General features: G+C 58.2%; 1 protein-coding gene across 4 annotated transcripts; it reads right to left on the reverse strand.

Annotated features, from left to right (window-relative positions):
• Positions 1–2,695: 2,695 nt before the first annotated feature.
• CRAT (carnitine O-acetyltransferase) lies at positions 2,696–18,371 on the reverse strand. Of its 4 annotated transcripts, XM_054501174.2 has the most exons (16): positions 18,001–18,323; positions 16,730–16,828; positions 16,314–16,454; positions 15,360–15,623; positions 11,754–11,872; positions 10,583–10,636; positions 9,970–10,135; positions 9,459–9,633; positions 8,087–8,265; positions 7,442–7,542; positions 6,113–6,232; positions 5,833–5,955; positions 5,597–5,732; positions 4,833–4,895; positions 3,900–4,037; positions 2,696–3,514 (listed from the first exon to the last, which is right to left on the reverse strand). In XM_054501174.2, exons 3-16 carry the CDS (start codon positions 16,341–16,343, stop codon positions 3,299–3,301), a joined length of 1,884 nt encoding a protein of 627 aa, XP_054357149.1. In that variant the 5' UTR covers positions 16,344–16,454; positions 16,730–16,828; positions 18,001–18,323; the 3' UTR covers positions 2,696–3,298. The 4 variants fall into 4 exon arrangements, with proteins under 4 accessions (XP_054357149.1, XP_054357151.1, XP_054357152.1 ...); XM_054501176.2 differs by lacking the exon at positions 16,730–16,828; XM_054501177.2 differs by lacking the exons at positions 16,314–16,454; positions 16,730–16,828 and having other exon boundaries at positions 18,001–18,371.
• Positions 18,372–18,388: the final 17 nt, after the last annotated feature.

The following is an 18,388-nucleotide window of genomic DNA, read 5'->3' on the forward strand; positions in this document are numbered from 1 at the left end:
ACTCTTCAAGCCCTCAGAAGCCTCTTTGAAATATCCACTTTTCGGGGCTGGGCGTGGTGGCTCACGCCTGTAATCCCAGCACTTTGGGAGGCCGAGACAGGCGGATCACGAGGTCAGGAGATTGAGACCATCCTGGCTAACATGGTGAAACCCCGTCTACTAAACAAAATACAAAAAATTAGCCGGGCGTGGTGGCGGGTGCCTGTAGTCCCAGCTACTCGGGAGGCTGAGGCAGGAGAATGGCGTGAACCCAGGAGGCAGAGCTTGCAGTGAGCTGAGATTGTGCCCCTGCACTCCAGCCTGGGTGACAGAACAAGACTCTGTCTCAGAAAAAAAAAAAAAGTTCATGCCCGCTGGATGTACAGACTTTCCGGATCTACGTAAAAGCCACACGTCTATTTCTCTTGAATTCATTGATCTTATTAGGCTGGGCATGGTGACTCATGCCTGTAATCTCAGCACTTTGGGAGGCTGAGGCAGGCCTGAGGTCAGGAGTTTGAGACTAGCCTGGCCAACATGGTGAAACCCTGTCTCTACTAAAAGTACAAAAATACCGGGTGTGGTGGCACAGGCCTGTAATCCCAACTATTTGGGAGACTGAGACAGGAGAATTGCCTGAACCCGGGAGGCGGAGGTTGCAGTAAGCTGAGATCGCACCATTGCACTTCAGCCTGGGTGACAAGAGTGAAATTCTATCTCAAAAAAAAAAAAAAATTTATTACTCATTTAAATGTCAAATGATGTATTGCTCAAGATATACCAATTCAGAACAGCTTTTTTTTCACTTATTTTGCAAAAACGAATCACGTTTTTTGTCTGCATCACTGGCGCCAGAGTTTGGTCACCCCTGGAGCCCCCTCTGGGTCAGCTGACCCCGCTCTCCTGGGGCCACTGTCTTCGCTATGCTAGCCTTTAAGCAGTGCCTGTAGGATTTTATGCACAGCACTAGCACTAGAAATTTCATTCCAAGCCACAAGTGCCCCCGGCACAACGTTAAGTGCTGGTTTATCCAGACATCCAACACTTGAAAGTGTGAGGTCTCAGGAATTACCCCTAAGGACGAATGACAAAATCTTGTTTCTTTGCCTTTTTCCCCCACAAAGGACCTCTAGGGATTCCCTCTCACCATGATTGAGGTTGCTCAGATGCTGAATGCGCTCTCCCTGAACAATACTTGGCTCCAAGGAATTGAGGGGGCTTCCATGCGATGGGGCCTATAACGCCGCCACCCTAAGGGGATGTCCCTCAATTCAGAAGGATAATTCTGGGGGAAAAAATCCAACCTTATATTCAGACCTGTAGGGTTCTTAGGCGAGTTTTGGGAATCCAGGGTGTCTGTCTGGCAGCCTCTTGACTGTCCGCTCTCCCCTCCCTGTCCTGCCCTGGGCTGGCTGCAGGTCCATCCCTGGCTGCTCATGCAGCACTCTGCCCTGCTGTGGACCCTGTTTCCTAGTGGTTCTAGTCACCCCCAGTGAGCACCCTGTTGTGTAGAGAGGAGCAGAGTCCGGGTGCTGGTCCAGGTGACGTTCTCTTCCAGGCCTGCATGTTTCCCCGGAGGCATCCCTTTCCCTGCCTCCATCCATTCCCCCCATTGTCTGGGCTATATACCTCCTGTCCCCTTGGGGCACTGGGCAAGTGGCTGCCCTCTCCCGCTGAGTACACCACCAATGGCCAGGCCTGGCAGGTCCCTGCGCCTGATTAGAGCTCAGGCTCAGCCCAACCTCCCTCTTTACCTGCTTCCTTGTGGTCCTGAGGCTGGGCGGGTTTCCACCCATAGCCTCCCTTTCTCTACCCCCTGCTGCGGGACACCTAGGTGGATGTGGTCTGGGGCTGGGGACCTGGCTCTAGGGAGGGGCTTCTTGGAGCCCCGGCCTAGAGGAGACAAGTGTGGCCCCTGTGAATCCTGCTCTGCCATTTAGCGTCCCGGTGACCTTAACCTCACTAAGCCTGCTTCCTCATCTGACAAATGGAGAAAACCAAAGGCCCCACTCTCGGGTGACTGTCCCAGCTTAGTCAGGTCACAGAGCCCTTCACTCAAAGGCCAGCCAACCTCCCCCAGCCCACCCTGGCATCCGCCCTTGGGGTTTCACACGGGCCTTCCTCACAGGCCAGTGTCGTAGTGGGAGACTCTCCCCTCTCCACAAACTGCACGCTTGGTTTTGCCAGGATGCCCTGCCTCAGCCATGGACACGGGGCCATGGGCAGGTATGTGGTTCTGCTCTGATGGCACCTGCCCATCCCCGAAGATGTCTGTCCTGGCAGTGGCTGGGTCTGGGGCAAGCTGAGCCTGCTGCTGTACTCCTACTTTTGCTGGGCTCAGTTGGGGGAAGCAGGATGACACCCTGGGCTCCTGGGTATCAGCCACATTCGTCAGCCCACCAGACCTGGGCCTGCTGGGCCCCACAGTCCCCTGGGGACTGTGTGTGTGCCCCTACCCACAACCCTTGGGACTTGGGAAGGCCCAAGCCAGAGGTAGGTGGGAAGCTGCTGGTGAAGGACGCAGCCCTGGCTCTGGTATGGTTCTGGACCCAGTGCCCCGAGGTCACAGCTGGACCTTGGCTCCTGGGCCAAAGCCCTCAAGCCCACCAGCTGCTTGGACACCAGCTCTCAGGCCCAGGGAAAGCTGAAGAAGGCAAGGCCAGGTGCCTGCCCCCCCACCCCCCGCCCCCCGCCTGCCTCTCAGCTGAAACACCTCTTCACCAACACAATTCCCCTTTATTGACGGCCTTGCACGTTACTATCATACAGCAGGGCAGGGGCAGGAACCAAGCTGAGTGGAACCAGAGGCGGCTCGCTAGCAATGCTATCCACAGGAACACAGCCGCCACGGAGGTCAAACCTCACACCCTGGCCCCTCGGCCCCAGACAATCCTGTCTCCAGGTCCTGGGAGTTTGGGAAGCAGGGTACAGATGCTGGCCTGGTCATGGAGATGGCAGGGAGTGGCTGGGGCTGAGCTGGTGAGACAAAGAGCTCTTGCCAGTCTCCTGCTCTGGAGGGCTGGTTCCCTTCCCCAGAGGAGGCACCGGTGGAGGACGTGCCAGGGGCCCGGGCCTAACGTCCTGCTCAGCCTCTGCACTCAGCCCCAGGTCGGGCCCTGGCAGGTGCTGGGATGACCCACGGAAGGCACTTGGCTGGGGCCTGCAGGCCCCCTGGAGGATGCGGTCCGTGACTCAGTAGATTTGGGGGGACCAGGGAAGAGGGAACCAGGGAAGGGGGAAGCAAGGAGCTGAGCCCTGGTGGGTGGCCCATCCCAGGGTGGGCTTGGCTGTGGCACTGGCAGGCCTGAGTCCTAGGGGCTCAGAGCTTGGCCCGGGGGTGGCTCTGCAGCAGGGCACGCATGTCCAGAAGCGCCTTCTCCAGGTAATGCGCCAGGCGGGCGGCGTTGGTCTCTGCGCAGCTGTTGTAGGCTGACAGGGAGAAGTTGATGTGGGCCTCCATGGGGTTATAGCAGACACCGTAGCCGTCAGGGACCACGGGCCCGAAGAACATGACGCAGTCTGTCTTGGCAGGGACCTGGGGACGGCAGGATGAAAGCTCTCAGCTCCCCTAGCTTGATGCCGCCAGCACTTCCCAGGCTGCCTGTGCTTCCGCCAAGACTGCAGGCCCCTTGTGGGCAGGGATCATGGTCTGTCCCCTGCTATATCCCAGCAACCAGTACAGGCTGGCACGAATCAAATGTTCCTTTATACCTGACCAGTGAGTCAGCGAAGCTGATTCTCCCATGAGGAGCACTGACCCCTTCTCAGCCTGCCTGGGCTGCAGAGAGGCCCCTGCCCCCAGCTCCTCCTCTGGAACTCAGCTGTGTTGGCATTGGGTCAGTGGGGCCTGTGTGGGCCACATCAAACTGCCAGTGGGTTCTCTGCCTCCAGCCCCCGGGGCACCTGGGGCAGTGGCTCACCTGGCTGGTGGAGAGGTGGAAGTGCATGGCGATGGCATAGGAGGTGTCCATGAAGATGTCGGGCATGCTCACCAGGTCCTCGATGGCCTGCAGCTTCAGGCCCAGCAGGTGTCGATCAAAGGCCTCCCCGCGGATGGCCTGTTGGGGTGGGAGAGCCGTCAGGAGCAGGGGCTGTGGACCCCCGGGGTATCCCTGCCCTATTCAGCCTGTGGCAGTGCCACCTTTCGCAGGCACTGGCCACTCAGAACCACGAGACCAGAGTATTCTGGCCAGAGAGAGCCTTTGTTTCACAGATGGGGAAACCAAGGCTCAGGGAGGGGCAGGGATTTGCCCAGGGAGGCAGGAAAGTGCAGGGTTGTAGAGCAGGGCCCTGGAGCCGGGTGGCCTAGCCCCATCCTGGCTGCAGGGCCTTGGCAGGTTGCTTAGGTTCTGGAACTGTAGTGTCTTCATCTGTAAAGAGGGGTGAGTCCTACACTCCCCTCGCAGGGTGGCGGTGAGCTCTAAATGGACGTGTGCATGTAGCACAGTCAGAGCCTGGACACACAGGTGCTCAGAGACACAGCCAGGACACGCATCCAGACAGCCACCTCCTGACTGCAGCCCAAGCTGCTGGAGGGCAGGAAACTGGCTGTCTGCTGGACCACGTAAACCTAGCGTCAGGGAGAGATACCTAGCATCAGGGAGAGAGTGTGACCCAACGTCTAGGGCCCAGGCCAGCCCTGGAACTTGGAACCAAGGCAGTTACTGGGCCCAGGCTGGGTTTCTCCAACTTTAAAATGAGGATATTTGGCCGGGCACAGTGGCTCACACCTGTAATCCCAGCACTTTGGGAGCCTGAGGTGGGTGGATCACCTGCAGGGACGGACAGTCAGAGGGACAGACAGATGGCTGACACTAAGGGACAAGTGAGTAGGCACAAGCGGGCTCACTTACCCGGTCGGTGTAGCCTCGGTGGGCCTGCACGGCCTTCCGCAGCAGCTCCACCTTCTGGTGCTCCTAGAGTGGTGAGGGTCGGAGGGAGCTGAAGCACTGTCCCTTCTCTTCTGGCCCACCTCAGTAGCCCACCCCCACCCAGCACTAGATTCTGAGCTCTTTAAGAGGAAATATTGGGGCTGGGAGCAGTGGCTCCTGCCTGTAATCCCAGCACTTTGGGAGGCCGAGGCAGGTGGATCCCTTGAGGTCAGGAGTTTGAGACCAGCCTGGCCAACATGGTGAAACCCCGTTTCTACTAAAAATACAAAAATTAGCCGGGCATGGTGGCAGGCACCTGTAGTCCCAGCTACTTGGGAGGCTGAGGCAGGAGGATTGCTTGAACCCGGGAGGTGGAGGTTGCAGTGAGTCGAGATCACACCACTGCACTCCAGCCTGGGCAACAGAGCGAGACTCTTTCTAAAAAAAAACAAGAAAAAAAAAGAGCGAGTATTGCAACTGCCAACTCCTTGGTCCTCAGCCAGGGCCTGACATAGGGCAGTTGCTTACTGCCAATGAATAAATGAATGAACAAATGAATGACTCCCTTTTCCTCTTTGGCCCCCAGGAAGCTCAGAGCTAGATTCACGGCTCCAGCTTCTGTTAGATTCCCCGTGCCCACCATGGGGCTGGAATCCTGTAGGTGCTCAATTAATGTGTGTTGACGGAGTGAGCAGGAGGGAGATGGCTCAGGTCCAGCTCACCCACCCTTGCCCCAGACCTCTCACCGTGACGCTGGAGTCATCCATGGCCTTGACAAAGGCGAGTGAGTCCACGGAAGCCGAGCGGATGGTGTCGGTGCGGCCCAGGTGAAACATGCGCAGGGAGGCACTTTCATAGGTGGCACATGCCTGCCCGTAGATCCTGGTGGGAAATGGGGCTAAGCATGCCCCTTGGAGGTGGGCACCCCCTCCCCTGCCCCCAGGTCTCCTCCCTCCTCCATGGGCGGGCCACAGAGGCGCACCGGTAGTAGGCCAGCTGCAAAGCCATCTGGATGAAGGCATCTGGGCTTAGCTTCTCCGACTTGGGGAAGTCTTTTCCAAAATGGTGGAACACCATCACGGTGATGTCCAGGTCCTGGATCATGCTGGGGGTGTGGGAAGAGCAGGTGAGGAGCAGGCCCCGGCAGCCCCTGCCAACCTCACGGAGGGTCTGGGTGTCATGACAGCTGGCACAGGAGCCTCTCAAGCTCAAGGGCCTGGCCTCACCCACCCAGCACGGGGATGGCGGGGGCAGACACTTACATGCTGAGGTTCTGCTTGGCCTTCTCGATGTCGCTCTTGATCTCGGGGGTGATGTTGAACCGCAGCTTCTTGGGCATGGGCAGGGGCACCATGGGAGACCGCACAAGCTCGGGTTTCTTCCTGCACAGTAAATGGGGCCTCAGGCTCATGCTGGCGCCTCTAGAGCCTGGGTCCATTCTGAGACCAGGGTGGGGAGGATGGGTACCTGAAGCTGGAAGGGGCCGGCCCAGGGAGGTGTGAGTTTGTTCTGAAAACCACCCTCACTTCAGCTTTTTTTTCTTTTTTTTTTTAGATGGAGTCTTGCTCTGTTGCCCAGGCTGGAGTGCAGTGATGCGATCTCAGCTCACTGCAACCTTGGCCTCCCTAGTTCAAGCGATTCTCCTGCCTCAGCCTCCTGAGTAGCTGGGATTACAGATGCCCGCCACTTGGCTAACTTTTTTCTTTTTCTTTTGAGACGGAGTCTTGCTCTGTCGCCCAGGCTGGAGCAATGGAACAATCTCGGCTCACTGCCACCTCCACCTCCTGGGTTCAAGTGATTCTCGTGCCTCAGCCTCTTGAGTAGCTGGGATTACAGGCACCCACCACCATGCGTGGCTAACTTTTTTTTTTTTTTTTTTTTTTGAGACAGAGTCTCATTCTGTCGCCCAGGCTAGAGTGCAATGGTATGATCTCGGCTCGCTGCAACCTCTGTCTCCCGGGTTCAAGCGATTCTCCTGCCTCAGCCTCCCAAGTAGCTGGGATTACAGGCACCCGCCATCACGCCCGGCTAATTTTTGTAGAGACAGGGTTTCACCATGTTGGCCAGGCTGGTCTTGAACTCCTGACCTCAGGTGATCCACCTCCCAAAGTGCTGGGATTACAGGCATGAGCCACTGCACCGCACCTGGCCTAATTTTTTTTTTTTTTTTGAGACAGAGTCTTGCTCTGTCACCCAGGCTGGAGTGCAGTGGCACAGTCTCCGCTCAACGCAACCTCTGCCTCCTGGGTTCAAGCAATTCTCCTGCCTCAGCCTCCTGAGTAACTGGGATTACCAGGCATGTGATACCATACCTGGCTAATTTTTTTTATTTTTTTATTTTTAGTAGAGATGGCATTTCACCATGTTGGCCAGGCTGATCTCAAACTCCTGACCTCAATTGATCCTCCCACCTCAGCCTCCCAAAGTGTCAGGATTACAGGCGTGAGCCACCATATCTGGCTGGCTTCCTTGGAAAAAACAGATTCCCAGGCACAAAGGAGAGTGATATTCCCCTATAAGCTGGTCTATCACCTGTGTGTCACCTGTCACTAGAAGCTGGGGAACTAGGTGAGAGATGTGACTGTACTCACGTGTACTCGATGACATAGTCCAGAAGGGTGACAATAGGGGGCCCCTCCGCTGCAGCATGCTCGTACACAAGCCCACAGGAGCCATCTTCTGCCACGATGAACTGTGGAAGGGAAGGGAGACCCCAGTCAGCCCCAGGGCCCTGGGGGGTGGCCCCTCACCCAACCACTCTTTGGTTGAGGCAAGGGCCTCTCTGAAGCCATCTCAAGGGGCTATGCTGACTTATTACTGTTATTAACAATAGCTGACACTCACCAGGTGCCCTGGTGTGCTAAGCACATCCCATGCTCAGCATGCCTGACCGAGTCCTTCAAACTACTCTACCGGTGAGGTCGACCATCACCCCATTTTACAGGTGTGGAGAGGGATTGTTGTGCCAGGATTGCACTGGTGACCCCGGATCCCAGGTTCTCTGTGAGGCGCTGAGGGGGTGTGCTGGGGGTGACAGCGGTTTCCAGGCCAGAGGCAGGACTGGTGATGACAGGCTGGCTGCCTGGTAATTACGGCAGCGTCCAGCCTGCTGGCTTCCTGCCTGCTTTACAAGCTAGGAGGCTGGGGATGCAGGGCCGGGGAGGGGCAGGAAGTCCCGAGGCCCCGGAGGTCCTATTCAGGTGTGCGCGAGTGGGCGAAGCCCTGCCGGGCCTCACCTGCAGCGTCTTGTCGAACCAGCGGTTGCCGCTGTTGAGCCTGCTGCCACCCCCGTGCAGCATCTGGCCTGCCACGTGGCTGCGGTACACGTCTTCTGAGACCCTGGGCATGGGTGCATCTAGGCACACGGTGAAGATGCTCTTCTGGATGGAGCGCACGGAATCCCGGTTCACCTTGTCTGCAGGTGGCATGGGGCGGGGAGACGCAAAATGGGGTCTCAGGGTGTGGGAGAGATGGACCAGCCCCTCCGCAGCCTCCTGCCCTGGGCTCTTCTGACCCATTTGTACCCCTCTGGGATGAGGAGACCCCCACCTCGCCGGCCCTCCAGGGCATTCACCGAGTGCAGGGTGTGGGTTCAGAGCTTCGAACTCAACAGGGCCCTGCAGGCCCACAGCACTCCTCGAGGCAGGGCCCAACACCTGGCCCACTTTAGACAGGAAACTGAAGCCCAGGGGTCACACGGGAGCTGGTGTGGCAGCTGGGGATCCCACACAGGTGGTTTGACTTTGGGGTCAGTGCCCCTGAGCAAGACATGCTTTGGAGGATTGCTGGTGCTCGGGGGCACAGGGGGCGTGGAGGCAGGTGGGCTTCTCAGCCAGAGGACTTGGACTCTAATCCTAACTTGCTATTTAGCTGACAGAAACTACCCTAACCATGAGGTGTCCTCAACTAGGACACGGGGCCCACATTGCCTGCTCCACGTTGAGAGAATGCAGCGGGAAACATGGTTGCCCATGGCTGTGCAGGGCCCAGCATGCCAGGGGAATGTTGGGAAAAGGGCTTGTGGGCTGCCTGTATAAACTGGCCATAAAAATGTGGGACAATAAGTTGTGGAAAAGCCAGAAGGGGCCACGGAGGAGGAAAGCCTACTAATTGCCATCATGTTCCCATGCTCAGAGTGAGACCCGCTCTCCTATCTGTAAACACTGTGTTCAAGGAGAGACACTCCTTTGAAACACTGGGAAGTGGACAGACGTGCAGGCTCCTAGTAAGCCCGCTCCCACCAGCTACTCTCCGATAAGTTAAAGACACGCTGTTTGAGCACAAAGGAGATTCATTTAAACTGCTGTTGCTATAGATTATGCCTTCTATGACGCACTGCCTCCCTTTCACTGTTTCGCCCTTAAACATCTGCTTCCTAGATCTAAGTGATTGCACTCAATAAATAGTGTGGAGACCAGAACTCTGCGCCTTTTGCAGCCTCCATTTTGCAACTGGCCTCTGGCTCCCACCTTTATGAACTCTTAACCTGTCTCTTCTCATTCCTTTGTTGCCAGCGGACTTTGGGTACCCTACGGGTAGTGTTGAGGCTGGTCCCCAACAGAGGAAGAGGCCTGGGTGTGCAGCCCCAGCACGGCCCCCAAGAGGCACCTTTGATGAGGGTGTTGTATGCCTTGGCCCAGGAGTTGCGGTGGTTGGAGGTGAGGATGCCCACAGGCTCCTTGTTGGTCTGTAGGGATGAGTTCCAGATCTTCTCCAGCTGCACAAAGATCTGATCCGCAGTGAGGGGTGTCCCGTCACTGTGGTACACATCCAGCTCAAAAAACTGTTGGGGCACAGGCAGGTAAGAGGAGGGAGCTGAGTGGGGACCTTAGGCTGAGAGCAGCCACCTCCCCACACCTGCCTCCTCCTGGCCTTGGAGGGGATGGAGTCAGGCCAAGGGTGAGAGGGGGAGGAGGTCCTTGGATCACCCTTCTGGGCTGGGCAGGCCCACGGCCCCTCCTGGCCTCCCTGGGCCCCCAATAGAGAAGCCAGGGGCACCCATTCCTGGGGCACGTGGGCACGTGTGCTGGGGAACCCCAGTGGGGAAGCCGACTGAGGCCGTCCTGCTGTACTCCTGCAGCAGGGCCAGGACTTGTAGGCGTGGGTGGGGGCCACCCACCTGGTAGTTGTGTACCACGGTGATGTGCGTGGGAGGCTTCTTGGTCTTGCTGAAGTTGCTGACCGTGTCCTGCTTGGGGCCCGGCACTCGGCAGGAGGACAGGATCTGATAGTACTGGTTCATGCACAGTGGCTTCCCCCCCAGGTACTCCACGGGCAGGGTCTCGCTGCGGGGCAGAGGGGCAGTGAGGGCGCCACTGAGCAAGTGAATGGGGAGGAGAGCAGGGTAGACAGGGACCTGCTAGGTACTGCTGGGGGCTCACACAGTGTCCCTGCTCCCCCCCCAAGATGAGCAGGACACCTCAGGGCTGCGCTGTGGGCAGGGGGCTCGCTTTCTGCCCCAGACGGGCCCTGTTCAGAAGTCACCTAGAAACTCCCTCCCTTCCCCTCTCTGGGCTTCGGTTTGTCACAGGGGAGATGAGGCAGCGAATAAAACTCTGGGGTCCTCTTTAGCTGGGATGGGACAGGGTCACCCACCAAGAGGAGATTCCAGCAGCTGGAGCAGGGCCCAGGGCCCAAGCTGGCATGCCGGACCAGGGCTGGGGTCAGAGGTGGCTGTGGTAATTAGGCAGGCCTGGGCAGGTGTGGGGCTGGGCAGGGGTGGGGATGCTCACTTGTCAATCATGATCTTGAAATCCAACACACCCTCAATGAGTTTGGCAGCAAATCTGGAAAGATTGATTAGAGATTAGAAGCTGCATGGACACCGAGGGAGGCCCCGGGCTAGGGACACCTGCTTGGGGAGCGGGAGGCCTAGTCTTCCATCCTCCCTCACCGCTTCCAGAAAGCCCTGGAGTGCAAGGGAGGGGCCTGCGAGTCCCAGCTTGCCAGCCTGTGTGTGCTTCTTCATAACCTCTAGAGGGAGCATGGTCGGGAGGGCTCGGGGAAGTGCTGGTGGCCAAGGGCCTAGTAGGACTTGGGTGCTGGTCCCCTGCAGCTGGAGTGTGGCTTGGTTAGGGGTCAGTGGGCTGGGTCTACCCACAAAGGGCCTGAGCTCCTGAACCACAGCCTAGAATCTGGAGGGGGTGTCATCTGCTCTGAAGCATCGGTTCTGGAGGCCCCGGGCCCCTGGGGTGGTGTGAATGGGAGAACAGTGGCTCCGGTGTTCCCTCCACTAGGTCCCTTCCCCACTCTGGGCCTCTGTGTCCCCCAAGCCGCCTCCCTCCCAGGGCTGTCTGGCCCATGGCAATCACCCTCAATGCTTGGGGCCGCCCCTGGATCCCACCATGGGGACCAGTGGCTGGAGTTCCTGGGCCTGAACCCTGGCCCTTCCCAGGGTGCCCTGGTCCCTTTAAGAGAAGCAGGTGGCGGCAGCCAGTGGCTGGTCCTTGGGCAGGATATCCTTGTCACTGGTATTTTTATCTCTGGTAGGACTGGAATAGGGGCTGGGGCAGGTGACCTGGCCGAATGTGGAAAAGAGGACTGTGTACAGAGGTCACCCCTGTGGCTAGCTGAGGAGAGTGGAAAGGAGAGGTGAAGTGCTAAAACTGGGGTGGAGGAGAAGCCTCAGGTACGGAGGAGGATGGGGCCTCCGTGAAGATGTGGTTAACAGCCATGAGGCTTTAGAGCTGGAGAGACCCTGCTTTCTGAATGGGGTCTTGGGCAGCTCCCTTCCCTGCTCCGAGCCTCAATTTCCCCATTTGTAAAATAGGGAGGATGCTCCCTACTTCATAAGGCTGCTTGTGGGGCAGAAAGATAAACAGGGTCAGGGCCCCTCCAAGCCGCTGGGGGAAATGGACTCGAGGGGCCCGGCTGCCTCCCGGCCCCCTAGCCCCAGCCACTCACCGGAGCTGACCCTGCAGGTCCACGAAGTCCTGCTTAGGCAGCATCACACCTGGGCTCGAGCAGATGACCACAGGCTGGCGGTACTGGAGGTAGGCGGTCTTGAGCCACCACTCAGACAGCTGGGAAAAGGGCCAGAGCCTGTCAGGAGGGGTGCATGGGCCCTGGTGCCCCCTGTTCCCCAGGGCTAGGGGACCTGGTTGGCCCCCATGCCCTCTACCTGGCTATGGAGATTCTCAAAGTAAATGTTTAGATCCAGAACCCACCCTCCCCACCCTACACCTTAAACCCACCAGCCTCTTCCCTTTAGCCCGAGTGATCAGTATTAGCCAGATCAATCAGACGCTGCTGCTAAGAAAGGATGTGAAAGAAAGATCGGGAGGAAACCTGGGGTGTGGGGAGGGGCAGCAAGGTGAATGAATTCTCTCTTTTTTTTTTTGAGACAGGGTCTCGCTGTGTCACTCAGGCTGGAGTGCAGTGGCGCAATCTCGGCTCACTGCAAGCTCCGCCTCCCGGGTTCACGCCATTCTCCTGCCTCAGCCTCCCGAGTAAGTGGGACTACAGGTGCCGGCCACCACACCCAGCTAATTTTTTGTATTTTTAGTAGAGACGGGGTTTCACTGTGTTAACCAGGATGGTCTCGATCTCCTGACCTCATGATCCGCCCACCTCGGCCTCCCAAAGTGCTGGGATTACAGGCATGAGCCACTGTGCCTGGCCTCTCTTTTTTTTTTTTTGAGACAGAGTCTCACTCTGTCCCCCACGCTGGAGTGCAGTGGCGTGATCTCAGCTCACTGCAAGCTCCGCCTCCCGGGTTCACACCATTCTCCTCCCTCAGCCTCCTGAGTAGCTGGGACTACAGGCGCCTGCCACTGCGCCCGGCTAATTTTTTTTTTGTATTTTTAGTAGAGATGGGGTTTCACCATGTTAGCCAGGATGGTCTCGATCTCCTGACCTCGTGATCCTCCCGCCTTGGCCTCCCACAGTGCTGGGATTCCAGGCGTGAGCCACCGCGCCCGGCCAGGTGAACGAATTCTCATCCTACACATCCTCTGTCAATGACTGTCGTAAGTTAAATTAAAATGTGCGCCTGAACAGATAGACAGGAAAAAAGGGAAGGGTCTACAAAAACAAAGTCCAATGAGTGACTTTTTTTTTTGAGACAGGGTCTCACTGTCACCCAGGCTAAAGTGCCATGGTGTGATCTCGGCTCACTGCAACCTCCACCTCCTGCATTCAAGCGATCCTCCTGCCTCAGCCTCCTGAGTAGCTGGGACTATAGGCGCGCACCACCATGCCTGGCTAATTTTTGTATTTTTTGGTACAGACAGGTTTTCACCATGTTGGCCAGGCTGGTCTTGAACTCCTGACCTCAAATGATCCACCTGCCTCAGCTTCCCAAAGTGCTGGGATTACAGGCGTGAGCCACCGTGTCTGGCCCAATAAGTGAGTTTTTGACCATCCCCAGCAGAGAATTGTCCAAGGAGGCAGGAGACCGGGGTATCAGAGCAGCCTGAGGAACCTGTGGCCTTGGGGAGTAGATACCCACTTTGATCTCAAGGTCAGGGCAATCTTGAGGGGATGCTCCCTGCAAGGATGAATCCTTATGCTAGTGACAGGATGTGGGTGACACATCTTTACTCTCTGCCCTGATGGTCTGTCCTCTGTCTAGGGGGTGGGGGTCTCTGGGCACCAGCCAGGGATGTGGTATTAAAGGCTCCATGTCTAGCGCTGCGCACACTCCCAGGTGACTGTCACCCTGTGTCCTCTATGCTGACTGCAACACCCACCCTCCCCACACACAGCCAGTACAGCTTTCTCTGGCCTTCCACCCCCAGAGACCTGGGCCCACCTGCACCCCCTCAACCCGTGGTGAACAGCAGCAGGATGCGCCTCTTCATCACAGGCACTCCCCTGCAGCACTGGGCCACTAGCCTTTGGCAAGGGGTGAGGGGGAGGCGACTTGTCCCCAGGTTGTACAACGGGTGACTGGTAGCCCCTAAGAACTGGGTCCCTGAGTCAGTCAGACCTTCCTGTGTGGCCGAGGGCTTCCTTGAGAGCTGCTGTGTGGCTCTGGGCTTTTGGGTCACCTCTCTGGGCCTTAGTTTTCCTCATCTGTAGATCAGTGAAGGGCAGACAGGAGCTCCCTTCCCTTGGGGAAACAGCCAGGGGCCTGTACTCCACTAGGGATCCCAGAGCCTCTGGCCAAAGCTTGGGAGACCAGGGGAGACCCCGCAGGTATGGGTACTCCCCCAGCGAGAATCTGCCAGGTGGTGGCGGAGACCCTTCAGTGGCCCCGTGAGAGGAAGGAGGGGTGCCCCCACCCCTTTAACCAGGAGCTTCTGTTTGAAGGAGTCCCAGGCTAAATGAAGTTGGAAAACCACCAGCCCCCAGATGCTCTAAGGACCTTTCAGGGGAAGCATCTTGGTTCTGGAGTCCAAAGTCCTGACCTGACCAGTCTCAGCAAATGTCCACAACTCCCACCTCCTGTGTGCAGCCCCCCAGCCTCCGCCAAGCCCCAGGGCTAGAGCTCTACCTCCCCTCCCCATGGCACCCCCTATAACACAGCATTTTCCAGGGCCGGACCTGCTCTGGCTCTCCCACAGGCAGCTTCTCTCTCAGGCAACCCCGACTTGGCAAATTCCACCCGTGCCCCCACCTCATTGGCAAGTGACACTGGCACTGCCTCCTAAACAGTCCTGGACCTAACGACTCTCCCTCTCTCCCATCCAGTGTCAGACCCAGGCTGCCACAGCTCCCTGGGGGTGATGTCACCCCTCCCCCTCGCCTCTGGCTCCCACTCTGCCTCCCTCCCAGCAGCTGGGCCACCTTTTTTTTTTTTTTTTTTTTCCAGAGTCTTGCTCTGTCGCCCAGGCTGGAGTGCAGTGGCACAATCTCGGCTCACTGCAACCTCCATCTCCCAAGTTCAAGCAATTCTCCTGCCTCAGTCTCCTGAGTATCTGGGATTACAGGTACCTGCCACCACGCCCAGCTAATTTTTGTATTTTTAGTAGAAATGGGGTTTCATCATGTTGGCCAGGCTGGTCCCGAACTCCTGACCTTGTGATCCGCCCGCCTTGGACTCCCAAAGTGCTGGGATTACAGGTGTGAGTCACTGCATCCAGCTGCCACCTTTTTAATCTGTGTATTCAAGTATGAGATACAAATCGAAAAGCACACGAAGCATTGGTGTAGACACATTTTCCAAACTGGGTACACCTGTGTCACAGATCAGACACAGAACCTGGGCGATCAGTCACTGAGTGACACGTATCCCCTGCCTGAGGCTGTCCCACCGAGCACAAGGGCATCTTCTATCTGGTTGTACCTGCTGTGCACCCGACTCCTGCCTCTGTCCTGGAACATGAAACCTTGTCCACAACCTGTATCCTGTTCATTACCTTTCTCTCCTCCCTACTTGAATGTCAGCTCCAAGGAGCTGGTGACTGTGTCCTTCTTGATCACCCAGCACCCTGCCAAGTGCCAGACACAGAGTATGTGCTCACGAAACTCTGGGCGGCGAACTAAAGGCCGTGCCAGAGCAGTGGGCACTGGAGAACTGTGCATGTGCAGCCAGCAGCAGGTCACAGTGAGGACGCCCTCACTCACCCAGTTCTCCGTCTTCCTGGCCCGACGCTCCAGCCCCTTCTGCAGGCGCTCTCCTACGCCGCCTGAGGCCTGAAACTCATCCACCAGCTGCTTGGTGTGGGCCCACTCCTCCTCACTCACGATGGGCTGCAGCGCCTTCAGGTAGTGGTCCAGGGACTGCTGGAGAGGGGGCACGGGCAGCCGTGGCAGTGCATCCTGGTGTGCCTTGAAGCGGCCGGAAGCCTTCATCAAGGAGGAGGGCTTCAGGAAGCCCAGAGGCTTCACCTGCAGGCAGCAGAACATCCTGTTCATTCCCTCCCTGGCTCTGGAGCCCTGGCAGCCCCAAAGCTGTAGTCCTGGGCACTTATGTGCCCATCCCTTGGGGGCAGAGACGGCCTCTTGGGTGGGGCTGGCCCTGGCCTCCCAGCCCTAGAGCTCTAGGTGTCTCCGCCTCTCCGGGGCCTGGAGATGCAGGTAGGGATGGGGGAGGGTGGGGTGTGGCCATGGTTCTTAGCAAGGCTCAGGGGAACCAAGTCAGGATGAATGGCACTTTTGGGGTGGCAGAGGTCAGGGGGACCGCCCACCTGTTGGGTTGCACAGGCCCCTCCTTTCTCACCCTGGAAGAGGAGCCAGTCAGCAGAGTGGTGACTGTCCCTCTTGGAGGTCCCCACCTCCTTTTCTCCCACCCTTTCCAGGTTGAGAAACAGAAGGGAAGAAGAGAGAATCACAGAGAGCCAGACAATGGCAGCACCTTCGGGTGAGGGGCCTTGGGCTTCCTCCTGCCTTTAAGATGGGGCAGGGGTGGGGTGAGGGCAGTGCTGTGGCGAGAGAGCCGGGTGGCCTGGCATGGAGGGTGAGGGGCAGCAGAGAGAGAAAGAGAAAGTCTGGGAGGCCCTGGAGTGCGCAGAAAGAGACAGGAGGGCCCGAGGCTGCTCTTGCAGTGGGCAGGCGAGCGGCAGGAGCTCTGTTCCGTACCTTCTCTCTCTGCTGCCCGTCCTCCTCCATGGCAGGACTGAGGTTCCGGGCCCTGTCTGTGTGCCTTGGCTGGATCTCTAAGCCTAACTGTGCTACAAAGTGGGTGAGCAGAACCTAGCCAGAGGCAGCCACTTGCCTGGGCTGGAAAGAGAAGACAAGAGCCAAGATTCAGGGGGAGGCAGGTGGCAGTGGCGATGGCTGTGGTGGCATCGGGGGTTGTGGCAGTGGCAGGGGAAGCTCCTGGACTCTAGAAGCTGCTCCACCCTCCCGAGCTCCCAGAAGTAGAGGAATGGGGAGCAGGTGAGAGGGCTAGTGGGGGGGCATTCCAGTAGAAGGGAACCTGGAAAGTTCTTTCCTTTCTTCTCTGCATGGGCTCAGTGCCAGGGAGTCAGGCCAAAAGGTAATAAAAAATCCACCTGTCAGAATCTGCGAAGATCTTTTTGATGAGGGAAAACTTGGCTGGAGGACAGAGACTGCCTGGCCGCTGAGGTTACACCACAGCCCTGGGATCGGTCCTGAAATTAGGGTTGGTGCAAGGGAGCAGACACCAGGAAAAGGCCATCAGTGGATGGGACAGCCAGAAGCCCTGCCTATTTCCTGTTTCTCTCCAGGACTCCTGGGACCCATCTGAGCCATCCCTCTACAAACACTCATTTTTTCCTGAGCTGTGGCTCATTCAGCTAGGGTCCAAGAGTGGAGGACTTTTGGTATGAAAAATAAACCAAAGGACGCTGGGATTGGGCTGGATTTGAGTGAGCGGGTCCAGGGGACTCTGGGCAAGTCCCTCCTTGCCTCAGTTTCCCTGCAGGAAAGTAACCAGGCCAGTCGGATGGTCCTGGAGGATGATCTAGAGGCTGTTTGTGGGATGGATGCAGCTTGAGAGACAGTGACAAGGGTGCGGTGGAGGCTCAGGGTGTTGCAACACCTAAAAGAGCCTCTAAGCCTGAGCCTGGATGCACCCTCCGCCGCCCTCTGGCCCCGTAGTGTGTGTCTGAGACAGAGTGAGACACCAGCAACATATGCTTGGATCAGGGACGGAAGGGACTGAAATTAGGCTAGCATCCGGGCTGCCCTCCGGGGAGGACTAAGGGGTAGATATAGCCAGGATGGGGAAGGGGGCTAGAGGGGAGGATATAGCCAGGGTGGGGAAGGGGGCTGGAGGGGAGGGAGATCATGGGGCTGCCACCTGCCAGTTCTGAGGCCTTTCTAGCTTGATGCCTCCACGTGTTTCTCTGGCCACACACAATTCCCCAGAGACCATCTGATAAACCAAAGGAGTCTGACCAACTGGACAGGGTCGGAGAAGTGGCTCTGGCCTAAGCGTGCGACGGCTGTGTGAATCGGAGAATAACTGGGAGAGTGAGCTAGGGTCTGGACGCTCCTGGTCTCTCTCCCCCACCGGCCTGTCTCTGGGTCTAAGGGTGGGGGTGCTAACTGAATCCGGGGTCCCCCTTGTCTTTCCCGGGTCGTTGGAATCGAATGCTCCAGGACGTGGGTTCAATCCCGCTTCTGACCTCGCGCCCCAATCTCCTGCTCTGCCAAACCTGGGACGCCCACCTGACCCCACCCCATCAGCTGGAGGCCGGGTCGGACAGCGGCCGCAGGACGCGGTCTCCGTTCCCGGACGCAACCACACGGCCCGCCCACGCCGTCCAGGGCCCTCAGGCCCGGGCTCCGCCGCACTCACCACGGTCCTGGCGGCGAAGGCTAACATCTTCGCTGCCCGTCCGCGGACACGCAGTCCGCTCCGCCCCACACACCGGGCAAAGTCCGCGCCGCCGCCGCCGCGGCTGGGGTCGGTGGGTCCTTGCTAGAGCCTTCGGGCCAAGGTCGCTGAGTTACCGCCGCCAGTCGGTAGAGGCAGCCCCGCGCCCACCCTCTCTGGGCCGGGCGGGCTGCGGGCAGGCACCCGGGGAGGAGGACTCGCGAGGCGGGGCCTGGGCCGGTGGCGGGCCCCGGGCGGGCAACGGTGCCCGGGAGGTTGGCTGTGGGGCGGGGGCGGAGCATCGATGGGGCGGGGTCTCCTTGGGGAGGGACAGGAGGGGCGGGGACGGAGAGGCGGGGCATCGCCCGGT

Source organism: Pongo pygmaeus, chromosome 13 (genome assembly GCF_028885625.2).
Source record: "Pongo pygmaeus isolate AG05252 chromosome 13, NHGRI_mPonPyg2-v2.0_pri, whole genome shotgun sequence".
NCBI classification, from domain to species: Eukaryota; Metazoa; Chordata; class Mammalia; order Primates; family Hominidae; genus Pongo; species Pongo pygmaeus.